The sequence below is a fragment of the Manis pentadactyla genome, chromosome 10, assembly GCF_030020395.1.
Source record: "Manis pentadactyla isolate mManPen7 chromosome 10, mManPen7.hap1, whole genome shotgun sequence".
NCBI classification, from domain to species: Eukaryota; Metazoa; Chordata; class Mammalia; order Pholidota; family Manidae; genus Manis; species Manis pentadactyla.
In genome coordinates, this window is record NC_080028.1 from 5,354,205 (window position 1) to 5,369,959 (window position 15,755).

Sequence of the window (15,755 nt, forward strand, 5' to 3'; positions counted from 1 at the left end):
AGAGAAAATTCTGTTGTGTTGGAGATAATGGCTCAGCATTTGCAGGGTTGCACTTTCATCTCTGGGGTCCTGCCAGGACAAGGACAAGTGTTAATAATGGAGCTAATAAAGGATGTTTGCCAGAGACGGTCAGAGCTCTGACCTCAGAGATGCTGATGGTGAAAAGAGCCTAGACGAGCCTCTGAGTCCCTGAGGCGGTCGCTTGGCAGCACGATGGCGGCTCCAGGGTCCCCACTCCTGCCATCTTCACAGTCTTCCGGACCAGCGGAAGATCTCAGGGTTGACAAGGAAAGTGGGCTGAGCAGCTTTCAGGGTCACTCTGAGCTCTCATTTTCCCCCAAGCCTCACAAAGGAACAGGTGGCCCGGGCCTGCGCATTTGCCGGCAGGCCCTGTGCTGCTGCACACTGGGCAGGAAGAGGCCTCGCCGTGACTCATGTGGGTGTTGAGTTGGGGAGTCCCTGCCACAGTGCCATTTGGCATCCAGTCTGAAGGCTCCTTTCACTGCGACTATTCATTCCCTTTAAATTCCTCCCTGAGGTTGCCAGGCAGTCTTCTCAAAATCATCACCCTGACCCCGTCAGAAGGCTTCCTACCCTACAAAATGTTCTGCCTTTTTTACCTTCTCAAATTCTCCAGAAGCAATCACTGCTTTGGTGGAGCTGTTGTGTCGTGAGTAGGTGTCATGGAGCGTCCAAGTCTGCATGGCACCCAGAGCAATCATCCTGCAGACATGGCCCATCGGGGGTGTTGTGAATCCCCACTGTGTGCCCAGGGCTGAGGATTCGACCGTGAACAGGGTAGCGCCCCTCCTGGCCTTGGCTCTGCATTTCTGTGCTGGGCTCAGCCTGGTGGGGAGAGGGAACCAGGATGACCCTCCGCAGGGAAGCAAGTTCAGTTGTGTAGTTCAGATGGCCTGCCCTGCCCCATAGGCCAAGTTCAGGGGGGTTCAGGAATGGATTTGGAACCTCGCGGGTCCATTTCTAAGGCTTCCTTTGGTTTGGTAGCTGGCCTTCAGCCAGGGAATTCAGCACATTCTGCTCTTATTTGTTTCAGGAAGAGTTGGGCTGTGGAAGGACATCTTCACTGTCTCCATGAACGAGAAGTTCGATTTGGTGTATAAACAGAAGATGGGAAAGTGCGACCTCACGTTTGACTTTCATTTATAATGACAGGGACAGTGAACTTGCATGCTCACAGTGCCCAGACCCTCCACGAGCTACACGTCCCTTAGGCACTCATTTGTTATTTGCTGGACACACTCTGGAAGCAGTGTAAACACGGGGGGTGGGGGTGGGGGTGCGACAGCAGAGCACTGGGAAGAGGTGGGGGTGTTCCAGTCCAGAGCAGCGTCTCTCGCCTTGGAAGTTGGAAGTCTACATGTCTGATTGCAAATATCGTAAAGGTTGCAGTTCTGATGGCCTGTGTCAGAGGTACACAGTCTGTAACATAAGCAACTAGGATGCCAAACCTTTTACGTCCCCACATTATTTATTGTATTTTATAGAGCTTTTCACTGGAAATCTAAATAAATGTCAGTAAACCAAATAAAGGAGTTCATTTCCGAGGGGACTCAGGAGTGAGCCACACCCAAATGGTAGAAAGATCTCAGGGTTGACTCTTTTTATTTTTGTAGTTTTGTTCTGTAAGGCAGAGCCATTCAGTTCTCACCTGGCTCCGAGGTGGGGTGGGGACAAAGGGTGAGCTGGGTGTAGGGAACCTTCTGATGGAGTTCGGCTTGTTGTCACCTTCCTGAAGCAAAGCAGAAACTGGCCAGGAGGGCATTTTTGGAGAGGATGCCCCTCGCTTGATGCCCTGCAGGCAGCTCCGAAGGCCCATACAGAGGAACTGGCAGCCATCCCCTGAGGGCACCTGCCCAGCGAGGCCAGCAGGTGGGAGTCTAACGCAGGCCCTGGAGAGCCTGCTGCAGAGACTGAACATGCTCCAGATTTGGTTTTCATTCTGCAGTTTTAACTTTTGTTCCCTGAAGCAGAAATCTACTTATGCTGGTGAGCAGATGCTTAATAGTAAATTTCTAAAACTTTATCTGTCATTCACTTTGTTCCATCTGTACCTGAGGCTCTCAGCCATGGGACAACCATTTTGCAATCGTAATGCCCCATTTCCCTCAGACCAGGTGGCAGTCTTGCCTTTGTCTCTGTGCCGTATCTCAGTATGACTGAGGGCCCAGAGGTGGCATCTTTTGTCCCACCACCAGCTTCATCACCAGGCTCACGTCTGGTGTTGATGGCCAGGTAGCAGGGGACGGGCACCAGTTTGTGTAATGCTGCCATGGTGTTGTCGTGGTATTTATGTGGCTGGGAAGTGCCCAAGGTGGTGGCTGGAGGGGTGACTACTGTGTAAGGGGTCTCTGTTCTGTGTTGCTGTCTTTGAAAAGCAGACATATGCTTCTGTTTGATTTGCAAAGGAGAGCAGCTTGAATAGGGCAGGTGGTCCGTGGCATTGCACGGTGGGCTTGGCAGCACCTTTTCTGTGTATCTGAGGGAGGCTGCTTTCTGTGAAATTTCTTTTCTATTTTTCTATTTTTAGTACTGTATGGATATTACTGAGCACCACACGATACTTCTGTGCTTGCTTGCATCTTTAATAAAGACATGACCCATGCCTTGTGTCAAGCGTGTGCTCACAGGTGGAGATGGGGCCCTGCTTGGTCCCCTCTGGTTCAGGGCAGCGGGACTGTGAGCCAGCTGTCAGCTGGTCCCCAGGGCTGACTGCAGGGCTTCACAGGCCCATGTTGAGTCTGGCTGTTCACTTTCATCTCAATGTCCCAAGGGCTGAGTTCTCAGTATTTATTGATTTGTTTTTGGTATCTTTTATAAGCTGAAATAGAAGGGTGGGGAAAAAGAAGAACACGGGAGAGGTTTTGGTGCTTCTAGGGATCCAGGTGTGTCGGGCTTGTCTTGGAAGGTCCCATTTTCAAAATGGCACATGGTGGGGTAGTAGGGACTGACCTGGTGGACCGCACTTCATGACTGTGGATTCCAAGTTCTCGCTTCCCGATTCCTTGTGGAAGGAAATCCAGGATGTTTTTGTTACCCGAAAAAAACTCGGGCTTTCTGGAGAATCATGTCTCTTCAAATGGACTAGTTCCTTTAGGTCTCAGGTGAAATCCCAGAATTGACCTTGAATCCAGAACTACCCTAGACCTCTAGGCCCCAGGTTAGTTAATGGGATATCCAGTCTGCATTGGCCAGAGTGTCTGCTCCCCAAATCATTTATTAATCACCTACAATAAAGTAGAAAACAGTTTGTTAATCAAGAGGTGGGCAGTGCCATATAGTATATTCATGGAGCTAATTTATTAAGTGTCTCCTCTGGCCTGCTCAGCGATACTTCACACTTCACCCATTTTATGGACTCAGTAAACATGAGCACCTACCTTGCGCCAGGCGCTGTTGGCACTGTGGATTCAGTGGTGAGTCACTGAAGGCCCCCCATCTCTGTGGTGTAGACACTCCAGTTGGAAGGCAAGGTCACCATCACAAAGCCTGAGGTGCCTTCGGGCTCAGGATTACAAGGGACCCGGGGACAACAGGACCGGGGGAGGCCAGCTGGGAGACACTGCTTGACCCAGACGAGGAAGGGCTAGCCCAGGCTCGGAGCCATCAGGAGGATCCCGGGAACAGGAGAGCGTGGGAAGGAGAGGGTATGTGCTGAGCAGCCCGGGGAAGCTGGTGTTTGCAGGGGAAGCCATGCACAGAGGACCTCGCGGATCATGAGAGTTTGGATATGTACATACATACATGCATTATACATGATTATGTATATGGGAAATAGGAAGCCCCAGGAGGGTGTGGTCCATAACGGCTACCTGGCTTGCATTTTTGAAAGCTCTCCTGGCTGTGAATAGATTGTGGGGCTGAGGGTGAAGGGGTACCTTCCCTGGCTGTGTGATTCATTCAGTCCACATTTTGGGTGGGGACTGCATTAGAACCTCTCCAGGGTTCCTTCTGGCTGAACAGTCTGGTTCTGAGCATTCGTGGGCACTGTGTGCTGGGGACTGAGTATTATCACCAGTTCCTGCCTTGTACATTTGGAGCTAAGATGGGGGACAATAAGGAAAAAGAGCTGTGCAGCCTACATGTGCAGTGGCTTAGGGAATGCACTGCTCAGATGGGGCAGTGGCAGCAGGGTGCAGGTGAGCTTTGAGTAGGGCATGTGGGGCTGAGGCCCATCTGGGCAGACAGAGAAGGTGAGAGAGGCCCAGGCAGATTACTTATTTTACAAAACTACCATAGGATTCCTGGACATCAGGGTCCTTGAGTGTGAGTTGGTGATTGCCTGGTCCATGGACTTCACAATCAGTAAGATTCCAAAAAGTATTTTGGGGACAGCATAGGATTTTACCCCCAAGGTTCAGCTGTAGCTCCTCACAAGGCGGCCTCCGTGCCCTCTTCCCAGCTCTGACTCTGGCATTTGAAGTTTTCCCTCCACATGCCCAGTTTCCTCTTCTGAGAGAGGACCAGGTCCTCCCATGTAAGCAGGTAAATCACTTAGTTCTCTGACCCAGTGTCAGACTTACACAGTGGAGATCATCTTCATCCACGCTCACTTCATAGGATGATGGTCATAACGAGAGTGCAGTGGCTTTGAAAGCCCAAAATTCACAAAATGTGTCCTTTGTACCCAGCACCACAGCTAATGCCCCCTAGTGGCCAGCTTGCAGTACAGCCTCAGTGTACAATTGAGGTCCCTCCCCGCACTGTGATGTCGTCCTCAGCACTGCAGGGAAGACGGGCTGTCCTGTCCTGGGAGGTGATTGGCCGCCTTTCTGAGCGGGACGCCTGCTGTCTGTAATGGGGGGAGGGGATCCCCCGGCATCCACTGCTCTGCACCAACGGTCTCCTTCTCCCGTAGTTTGGCCCCAGCCCTGCACGTTCTCATAGTTGCAGAATGAGCATTTTCAGCTCGGGCTGGCCTCTTCTGCCTGCCTTCTTCCTTTGATAATACTGGAAGCAGGACTGTGCGGTGTCAGTCTTTTGCTAGGTTGACATTTGGCATATAAACAGCACCTAATAATTGCTGAGTGAGTGGCATCTTTCCTTGTTAGGGTGATGTCATTTTTCCTGACAACCATACACTGCCTTCTGTGCGCTGCTCCTGACCCAGCCTTCGGGACTGTCTCTCCCCAAAGAGAACCAGGCTGAGCTACTGTACCCCTGCCCTGACCCACCATGACGTGTCTGGGCCCCAACTTCCACAAGGCTGTTACTTTACTGTCAGCATTACCTGCCTTGTCACTCATGTTCTAGAATGTCCTTCCTGACAAGTCACTGGCTTCCCCCATCTGGGAGCAACCATGAGGTGGACTGTGTCTCTGGTGCCCTTCTTCCCCTGCTCTTCGCCCTCTACCCCAAAGCCCAGGGACACATGCCTGTAGAACTCAGGTCTCTCCCTGGGCACACCCCATCCCTCCCCCTCTGCATTCCCCTAGTCACTGGGCGTTTATCAAGCATCTACTCTGATGCCCTTTGCTGGATCCTGGAAACACAATTTTGGTTAGCTCTCCCCTTCAAACTTAGCTCCCGCTATTATGTTCCCTTGGGATTCTGCTCTCATTTATGACCCAGATCCACATGGAAAGAGGTTGGCTGGGACTCGGGCAAGCCACCTGCCCTCCCTCCGCCTCAGTCCTTACATATGTCAAAGGACGTTCTGTGGCAGACGGTCTCTAAGGCTTCCCCTGCGTGCAGTCACCAGTGCACAGCTGGGCAAGCTTCCTGGTACCTCCAGTGGGGCACTGCTGGGGCCCGTTCACACGCGCACCTCAGCGACAGGAGCAAAGAGCGTGCTGCACAGGGCCCACACCATGGAGGTTTGGAGCAAGGAGAGGCCGCTTCCAGGACAGCAAGGAGACTGCTGGATGTAAGCAGCAGGCCCAAGCTGGGATACAGATAGGGCAGGGGACAGAGAGGGGCCCGTCAGGTGGGACGAGATAGGATCCACTAAAATGAGTCAGGTGCCGGGTTCCAATTCCACTTCTGCTGCTATTGGTGGGACCACAGGGAAGCCCCTTTTCATCTCCTAATGAAGAAGTCTAAGACCAGGTGTCTTGAAATTCTGCCTAGCTTGAACGTTCTGTGACTCTTAAATGGTCAAACTGCCCATTGACCGAACCCAAGAGATGCTGATGAACCGAGAAGGCTGTGAATTTTTAGCTGGCGACGGACTTTGCCAGCAAGGGCAAAAAGAATTAGTCACAGAAGCACCTGTCACACAGCTTGGGCCCACAACCACCATCTCCAAGGCATGCTGAGCCTTTGCCAAATCTAGACATCAAATGACAATTTGATTCACACTTGGATCCCTATAAGCTAGTTGGCACCGGATGTCTGAGCTGCAATCCTTAAATCTGTCCCCTCACCACTGATGGAAGGAATCTGTGCTCTATTAAAAGCACTCCTTAAAAACCAGAGAATGCTAACTGTGTTTAAAATATAAAAATCAGCCAGAAAATGCCTTTTCTCCTCTTTACATATATCCGTGGTGTTGGGCACCAGCTGGAAATGGAAGTCTTAAAATACTCTGACAAGGCCGTCCCTGCAGAAGGGAAGACTCCCAGCAGAGCCAGCAAGATGCTTTCCTCAGATTCACGCATCCTCTAAAAACTGAAGTGGATTGGCTATAATCTTTTATCCCTTTAGTGTTCCTGCCTCTCAGTTCTCCCCTTTATAATCCATAGTTTTATAAGATTTCTAGGAAAAACAATTCTTTCCCTGATACAGTAGCTTGGAGCCCATCTCATTCTGCCTAAGAACCAGGCCATTTGGGCCTCTGTGCCCACTCAGGCTGTTCCCTCTGCCTGGATCATGCTGATCTAGGCTTTCAGCTCAGTACAGGCACAGTCCTACTCCGAGAACCCGGCATGGCCCTCCCACTCCCACCTCCGCTGGGGCTGGGGGCTGCCACTTGGCCTCTCACCACACTGCCTGGGCCCGGTGACCATCTGCTGCTTGAGGCGGGGCCATGGCTTTCTCCTGGTTGCCAAGAAGTTAACTTGTAAGAGGTGGTCAGTCAGTGAAGTGTCCATGCCTGGAATGTTCCCACTGTCTGCTGAATCCAGCCTTCCCTGGTCACCTCTACAGGCTCAGACTCTGCAAGCACAGCATTTATTGCCACATGCGCCCTCTCTGGCCTGGCCACCCTGCTCACGCTGTGGCCCTGACCTACATGCCCAATGCTCTGTTCCCCAACTTTGCTGGACCATTTTGCCCTCTTAGAAAGCCACCTCTCCTGTTTCTATGTGCAACAATTTATGTCCACCACCCGCATCAAGCTGGCCTTAAAACTCAACCTTCAGGAGGCTGTCATGAGTCCATCTTCACTCACTGATGCTGCCATCCTGTGGGTACGCAGGTGTCCAGTTTTACAAAAGACCTTAGGAGGGTTGCCAGTTATAGCAGACAGACTGATTTTCAGTGGCTGGTGGCTCTCTCATTCCTGGGTCTCAACCACACTTGGGGCTCTCCGGAGGGGAAGGCCAGAACCTTCCTCAGCCCAGAGAGTAAGTGACTGCTGTGTCCCCATTCTCACCATGAGGCGAGATGCGGCAACAGGTACTCTTCTCCTTAGGACGGCGCAGGCTGGGAGTTAGCACCTTGAATTCTGAAAGAGCAATAATTCCCTATAATAGTATATTGGTTTAAGTTGGTTAAGAAAACATTTTGTAACTGCTTTGAAGTTTCCTTTCCAAGTATTTATTTTTAGCCCCAAGTCGACTATAAGTTGAAATTGCCTCATTCATCACTTTGTCCCCACCCTGTGCTTAGCACAGAGCTCCATTCCTATCAGGTAATCAATAAGTGCTTGTTACCTAACTAAAGGCAAATTAAATGCTAAACAGCACTAATTACAAGCTGTTGCAAGATCCTGGCTCTTAGCAAGGAGAATGACTTGTAATTGTCAGGGGTTTGCTAGTTGCCCAGGTGTATGAAACATGAAATTGATATTTTCTAACTGTTTCTTTAATCCAGAGCGTGGGCCATTTGTCTAAGATTGCTGTAATATAATGTTCAGAGGGCAGGACTCATTAAAATTCTAAATACCATGTTCTACACCATGGAATCTTATTCAGAAGAAAGACAAACGGATTTTGATTCCTGTTTCCTAGAAACGAGACAAACCATTAACGTTGAAAGGAAATTGAGAGCTTAAGAGTATATGAGCCCACCAAAGGGGAATGGAAACATGCTAAGGTGTTATACTGAGCCTGTTATAGCCTCTCCATGTGTGATCCTAAAGTAGGTACAAAAATGGCCCCCTTTACAAATGATAATCAGTTATTTGTACTGACTGTTTAAAATGTGCAATTTACTTTCTGGCTGATTGAACTAACATGAGCAGCTGCATCATTTCTCAAGGTAAATATCTGAGAGAGAAAGCATCTATTTTAGTAAAAGAAAAAATAACCACACTGGCTTTTCCCAAAGAGCTACTTATAACTCATTTATTTTTAATTTTTTTTTTTCTCCCAAGGACAGTCTGGTCTCCATTTTATAAGGCAGCCATAAGGACAGCACAGATAACTCTCTCCTTGCAGATTTCCCAGGGACACTCCTGGCTTGCATTTAGATGCACTATGTATCCATGTCATGCGTTGCTCTTCCTTCCTTGTGAATAGACAAGGTGGAAAACAGTACGTAACTTCTTGGGGCCTAACTGATTCCTGCTGTTTATTTCTCCGCATGAAGGCATAACTTCCATTTATAACACCACTATTGATTACTGTGAAATAATCACAGGCTTGGCCTTAGAGCCCAGTCTCCTGGGTGTACAGAACTGTGGTAAAAACATAGCTATGAGCACTCAAAGCCTAGAGAGGGACAGAGGACTTGCCAACGGCTCCCCATGATCCCGAGCCTCTTCCTGATCACCGAGGGAGTGAGCTGTCTGCTGGGTGTCCTAAGGGCAAAAACACTTGCTCCCGACTTCCCATGTTTTGCTTCTGTACATTGGCATCAGAGGTTCTGAGCAGCAGGTCCCTGCAACAGGTGTAAATAAGAGAGACTGTAACAGTTTCTTGGGCAGTGAGTGTTCCTGGTTTAAGTGATGCTGAGTCGTATCTTGGACAAGGTAATAGGTTCAGCCTTGTTGAAAGTAGACCCACTATGGAGCATCAGAGGGACCCATCAGGGTTCTTTGGAAGTTACGGCCAAGGAAGACGACAATCTCCTCTTACGACTCCTCCTTGGGGCCACTGTCACGTTACAGAACTCTGGTCTGTTTGAACAAAGATCACACACAATCTACTAGGCTGTATGGGCTCATCAGGACAGTAAACAAGTGAGGTGAATTTAGGTTCTTGTATAAAAGTCTTGTATAAAAGTTTACTTACTTTCCAGGAGTGAAAAATTTCCAGGAGCAGAAAAAACAGAGTGAAGATGCTCTTAAGAAAACAACAATAAAAAGAACCACATGACAAAATTTCAAGACCGAGTGACCTAATTAGCCATTTTAACACACAGAAAAATCGTCCTTGTGTTCAAGGATGTGAGCAAGGTTTCTGAGTTTCCTGATTCTTGGCTACGTTGACCCAATCCCCACATGCTTCACTGTTGAGTTCAGGTCTGTTCAAAAGACACTTATTTAAGTCTCTATTAGAATGTCTGCTCACACAGTCAAATTTTAGCGAGGAAATCTTCCTCAGAAAAGCATTACTGAAAACTAGAATCCTCACAAAGACTCTTGCGTGGCACCTTGTTATTTCTTTACTTTAGTTTGAACAACAAATTGCCTCAACTGTGGCTGGTTCTGAACAAGAGGACACCTGATGGAATTGGAGAGAGGGTAAGAAAGAGACAAGTTAACACAGATTTAGTAAATTCCTAATGCCGTGTCATAACACTTTTTGGCGTTGGACATGTTAGATGTTATTTTAAATGGGCCTTCTTTAAAAAACAATAGTAAGATAATCCTGGAGACTACAAAGAGCCACAGAATGTACTTTTAAAAACAACTGTCCAGATGTTATATGAATAGGTTCTTGTGGATCATAGTCACTGAGGGAGAAGAGAAAATGGGGCAGAGCAATATTTGAAGAAATACTGGCTGAGGAAGTTCCAATCTGATGAAAGACATTAAGACACAGAATCAAGACTTACTACAAAAACCAAACAGGATGAAAACAAGGAAAACCACACCTAGGCACATCTTAAAAACTTCAAGAGAAAAGAAAGACACATTACTTTCTAAAGTATAACAATTATGCCGAATTCTGCAACAGAAATAATGGAAGCCAGGACATAAATAAATGGCATCTCTAAGATGCTGAACAAAAACAACTGAAAATGTGGAGTTCTGTCCTCAGGAAATACATCCCTTATAAATGAAGGTGAATAAATAAATAAATTCGGATAAACAGAAACGGAATCAATTAATTGCTATAGGACCCCACACTAAATACAATTTATAGTGCCATCTCTCTTGGAAACAAAGAACAAACAGCAACAACAAAATCAGTAGAGAAATGGAAAATTTCAGCAACATAATAAACCTAACCTAATTTTAAAAACCAACAACTTCAGTGCTAATGAACAAAATATATATTATTTTCAAGTGCACATAGAACATTTACCAAACTTGACATATGGTGAAGCCACAGAGTCTCAAAAAATGTCAACAAACTGAAATCTTACTTTATGTTCTCTGATCATAGTAGATCAGAACTGGAAATCAACAACAAACTACTTATCTAGAAAATGCCCAAATGTTTGGAAATTAATATAGTTCTATATTACTATGGGTCCACAAAGACATCACAATGGAAATTCAAACAAGATTTTGAATTGAATGCTAATGAAAATCTTTCATATCAGAGAAAGACGCAACTACAACCATGCCTACAGGGGAATTTATAGCCTTAAACACATGTCTTAGAAAAGAAGAAAGGCTAAAAAACAATGATGTAAACATTCATATCAGGATGCTAGGAAAAGGAGAGCAAATTATATCCGAAAGAAAGAAGGAAGGAGTAATGAAGAGCAGAACTCAAAGGCATGAAAATGAGTAACAGATTTCTTTATATAAAACTCTAAAAAAACTCTATAAAACTCTAATAAAACTGATAAACCACTAACAGGAAAGAAAGGTGAGATATCACCATGGATCCAACTAGGGTGACCCACTGTCCGGTTTGCTGGACTGTTGCAGTTACAGTGCTGAAAGACCCGTGTCCCAGGGAATCCCTCTGATCCCTGGCAAACAAGATGGTTGCTCGCCCTGGACCCAACAGACACTGCAGTAAGAGGACATTATACACGACGTTAGGGCAGTAACTCTGACAGTTAATATGAAGTAGACAAATGTTTTGGAGAACACAATTTACTAAGACAGACAGCAGAAGAATAGAAAATCCGAGTAGTCTTATAATTAATATACAACTATAATCAATTATTAAAAACCTCTCATGAAGAAAACTCCAGGACCAAAAAACTTCACCAGTGAATTTCCCCAAATATCTAAAGAAAACAAACACAAACATTTCACAAACTCTGGGGGAACTGAAGAAATGGAAGCATTCCCAACTTATTCTGAGAAAACTATAACCTCAGTATGAAATCTGAGGATATTACAAAAAAAGGGAAATTACTGGTAAACCTCTCCCACGAAAATGACCAAAGACTGGCAAACTTTGTTTGCAAAGGGCCAGACAGTAAACATTTTAAGCTTTGTGGGTCTCACAGTCTCTGTTGCAACTATTCAACCTCAACGCTGCCACTGTAGTGCGAAAGCAGCCATAGGCCAGACATAAATGAACGAGCATGGCCGTGGGTGTCCAATAAAACTTTGGGTGTCCAGAAAATAAATACATATCCTAAACAAAATATTAGCTAATTTAATCCAGTGATATAGAAAAAAAGTTATTCCAGGAATTCAAAGTAGTTTCAACATAAAAAATTCACCATGTTAACAGAATAAAGGAGAATAACCATGGGATCATTTCAATAAATGTAGAAAAATGATAAAATTCGACATCTGTTTAAAATAAAAATTCTTAGTGAACTAGGACTAAAAAACTTGTAAAGTCTGATGTATACCTACAAACAAATCAAAACCCAAGCAAACAGCACATTCAATGGCGAAATACTGAAAGTATGAAAACCAGACAAAGACGTCTGTGATCACTACTACTATTCAACACTATGCTGGGGAGCCAGGTCCACGCAACATACCAAGAAAAAAATCTAAAATGTAAGCATTAGAAAAGAAGAAATAAAATTCCATTATTTTCAGATCACAAAATTGTTTAAGTTGAAAATACAAAAGAAGCTTATTATTAATTAGAATTAATAAATGAAAATCACTGGAGATGAAGTCAGCATACAGAATCAATTGTATTCCTATAAAGTAGCAACACAATTAGAAAGGGAATTTTTTTTGAAATATATTTTAGTTTTTTTAAAATTTTGGTATCATTAATATATAATTACATGAGCAACATTGTGGTTACTAGATTTCCCCCATTATCAAGTCCCCCCCACATACCTCATTACAGTCACTGTCCATCAGTGTAGTAAGATGCTATGGAGTCACTACTTGTCTTCTCTGTGCTATACTGCCTTCCCTGTGCCCCCCCCTATATTATGTGTGCTTGTGGTAATGCCCCTTATTTCCCTTCTCCCTCCCTTCCCACCCACCCCTCCCCAGTCCCTTTCCCTTTGGTAACTGTTAATCCATTCTTGGGTTCTGTGATTCTGCTGCTGTTTTGTTCCTTCAGTTTTTGCTTTGTTCTTCTGCTCCACATATGAGTGAAATCACTTGGTATTTGTCTTTCTCTGCCTGGCTTGTTTCACTGAGCATAATATTCTCTAGCTCCACATTGCTGCAAATGGTAGGATTTGTTTTCTTCTTAGGGCTGAATAATATTCCATTGTGTACATGTACCACATCTTCTTTATCCATTCACCTACTGATGGACACTTAGGTTGCTTCCATTTCTTGGCTACTGTAAATAGTGCTGCGATAAACATAGGGATGCATATGTCTTTTTTTTTTAAATGTTTGATTAAAGGTGTTTATTTTCCCTCATTTGTATTTACTTTAGGTGCTAAGCTTGTGGAGGTACCAGTTTTTATAGGTGATAGCATATAGGTATAAATGTAGACACATATATACATATATAGATACATACATAAACAGATAATACATATGTATATATTTTACAGATAATACATATATGTGTAAACAGAAGTGACATCCTAGGGCTGATGGCAGGTCAGTGGCAGGTGAGGCTGGGACTGAAGCCAGGCCTTCTGAACGCCAGGCCAGTGTTTCTGCCCTTCCCCCTGCTGCTGCTTTCTCTGACTACATCTTCAGCTTATTCTTGTCCACACTCTCTCCACCTGTTTAAATTCCAGGATTGGTGCTCTTGATAAGAAGTATCGGCCCCCAATCTCCAGAGCCTTCTCTTTTCACTAAGACCCCAGGGACAATCAAGATGGCAGGTGAGAATGTTCCTCACATGTAAAAACAATTAGAGAACAGAGTACCTCATGGAGAAGCCTGTGTATGAAACACACCCTGTTCACTTCTAAATCAGCCTAAATCTAAATTTAAGGCTTTAAAGAATGGATTCACTGGAGAGATGTGCACACCTGCATATTTACACAACTGTATTTGTGCTCAGTTCTGTTTTGGTAAGTCCCTGAAAGCCCCTTTCAGAGGGTGTGAGCCTATATAAGTGCCAAATAAAAGTTTTCCTCCCTGAAATGAAAGGCTAAACTAGACAGTCTACAATTCATTTTCAGGTATTTTCTAGTGTGTATAAATGTCCCTAGGTATGGACTGGTATCAAATATCATATTTGGGTTTAATTATATTTTTTATTTTAATTTTTGGTATCATTAATCTACAATTACATGAAGAACATTATGTTTACTAGGCTCCCCCCTTCACCAAGTCCCCCCCACATACTCCTTCACAGTCACTGTCCATCAGCGTAGTAAGATGCTGTAAAATCACTATGTCTTCTCTGTTATAGAGCTCACCCCGTACCCCCCCCACATTATACATGCTAATTGTAATGCCTTCTTTCTTTTTCCCTGCCCTTATCCCTCCCTCCCCCCCCATTCTCCCCAGTCCCTTTCCCTTTGGTAACTGTTAGTCCATTCGTGGGTTCTGTGATTCTGCTGCTGTTTTGTTCGTCAGTTTTTCTTTGTTCTTATACTCCACATATGAGTGAAATCATTTAGTGTTTGTCTTTCTCCGCCTGGCTTATTTCCCTGAGCATAATACCCTCTAGCTCCATCCATGTTGTTGCAAATGGTAGGATTTGTTTTCTTCTTATGACTGAATAATATTCCATTGTGTATATGTACCACATCTTTATCCATTCATCTACTGGTGGACATTTAGGTTGCTTCCATTTCTTGGCTATTATAAATAGTGCTGCGATAAACATAGGGGTGCATATGTCTTTTTGAAACTGGGCTCCTGCATTCTTAGGGTAAATTCCTAGGAGTGGAAGTCCTGGGTCAAATGGTATTTCTCTTTTCAGTTTTTTGAGGAACCTCCATACTGCTTTCCACAATGGTTGAACTAATTCACATTCCCAGCAGCAGTGTAGGAGGTTCCCCTTTCGCCAACATTTGTTGTTGTTTGTCTTTTGGGAAAGGGGCAGGTTGCCTTAACAAGGTAAAGCAAACTCAGTAAATATAAATTAACACAGGACCCTTTGTTCCCCCTCAAAAGGTGCAGATAAACTCTTAACATGTGTATTCTTGAGATTTTTTTGCAGAAACAACAGGTGGACTACAGCTGGCTACAAGCAGAGGCTCTGGACCATTGACTAAGAGTCCTCACCACTGCTCAATCAGAAGAATGTACACAAACTGATCAGGCACCCTGAGCCCCTCATCCTTAAGTTTGCCCTTAAAAACCCCTGCTTGTAACCCAACAGGGAGCTCAGGAATTTGTGCATTAGTGTCAGTGTTTGGCTTGCTTTGCTGGGTGGGTGGACCCAAGTTTGGCCTTGTTAGGTAACATGGCCATGAAAATGGTTTTGAGAACCCCCATGGGTTCCCAGACCACACTTTTGAGAACTGTTGGTGTGATCAATAAAACCCAAGAGTTGGGATGGGATTTAGGACACAAGAGGAGGGGTGAGCCTCTGTGAAAAGCCACCCTTCATTTCTTGGAACAAGAGCAAAAGAAGAGAAGGCTGCCAAAGTGGTTGCGGGACAACACGAGTGCGGCCTTCTTAGGGATTCGTCTTCTCGGTGTGATCTGAGGGGTGAAGAGGTAATGGTGTGGCAGGTGCGAGGAGGGAGCAGATGTGACATGACTCGTGAGTAGGGAAACCAGGTGCCAGCGACGTGTGGTCAGACTGCCCAGCAGGGACCAGAAGCCATCCAACCCTCAGCAGGGCCCTGCAGCTTCTGTTGACAGAAACGTAGGAGGGAATTCCTCAGCATGGACTAGGGGCCCTGCCTGCCTGGGCTCTGGTTCTGGTTCTGCCATTGACTCGTCGTGCTTCCTTGCACAAAACACCCTCTCTGTGCCTCAGTTCCTTACCTATAAAATGGGAACAATTACAGCATCTACCTCACAGGCCAGTTGCAAAGACAGGGGAAGGTTAAATGACAAGCAAAGTACTCTGATGGGTGCCTGGCAAAGGGAAGTGCCCCCTCAGGGCCGGCGACATCGGCTGATGATAGCAGCGGTATCGTCCGCAGGACTCACTGAGCCTCCGTTCGGCCTGAGGGTGGGTAGCAACCAGCTCTCCTGGCGACGCCCGATG

General features: G+C 45.7%; 1 protein-coding gene across 2 annotated transcripts in view; it reads left to right on the forward strand.

Annotated features, from left to right (window-relative positions):
* Nucleotides 1–2,623, forward strand: part of SULT4A1 (sulfotransferase family 4A member 1) — a 31,270-nt gene extending 28,647 nt beyond the window's left edge. For both annotated transcript variants that reach the window (XR_005033760.2, XM_036931459.2), the window contains one exon: nt 1,055–2,623. Coding sequence is in view for 1 of the 2 variants with exons in the window: in XM_036931459.2 (XP_036787354.2) it covers nt 1,055–1,167 (113 nt within the window). In the remaining variant the exon portion in view is untranslated. The remainder of the gene's footprint in view (nt 1–1,054) is intronic.
* Nucleotides 2,624–15,755: the final 13,132 nt, after the last annotated feature.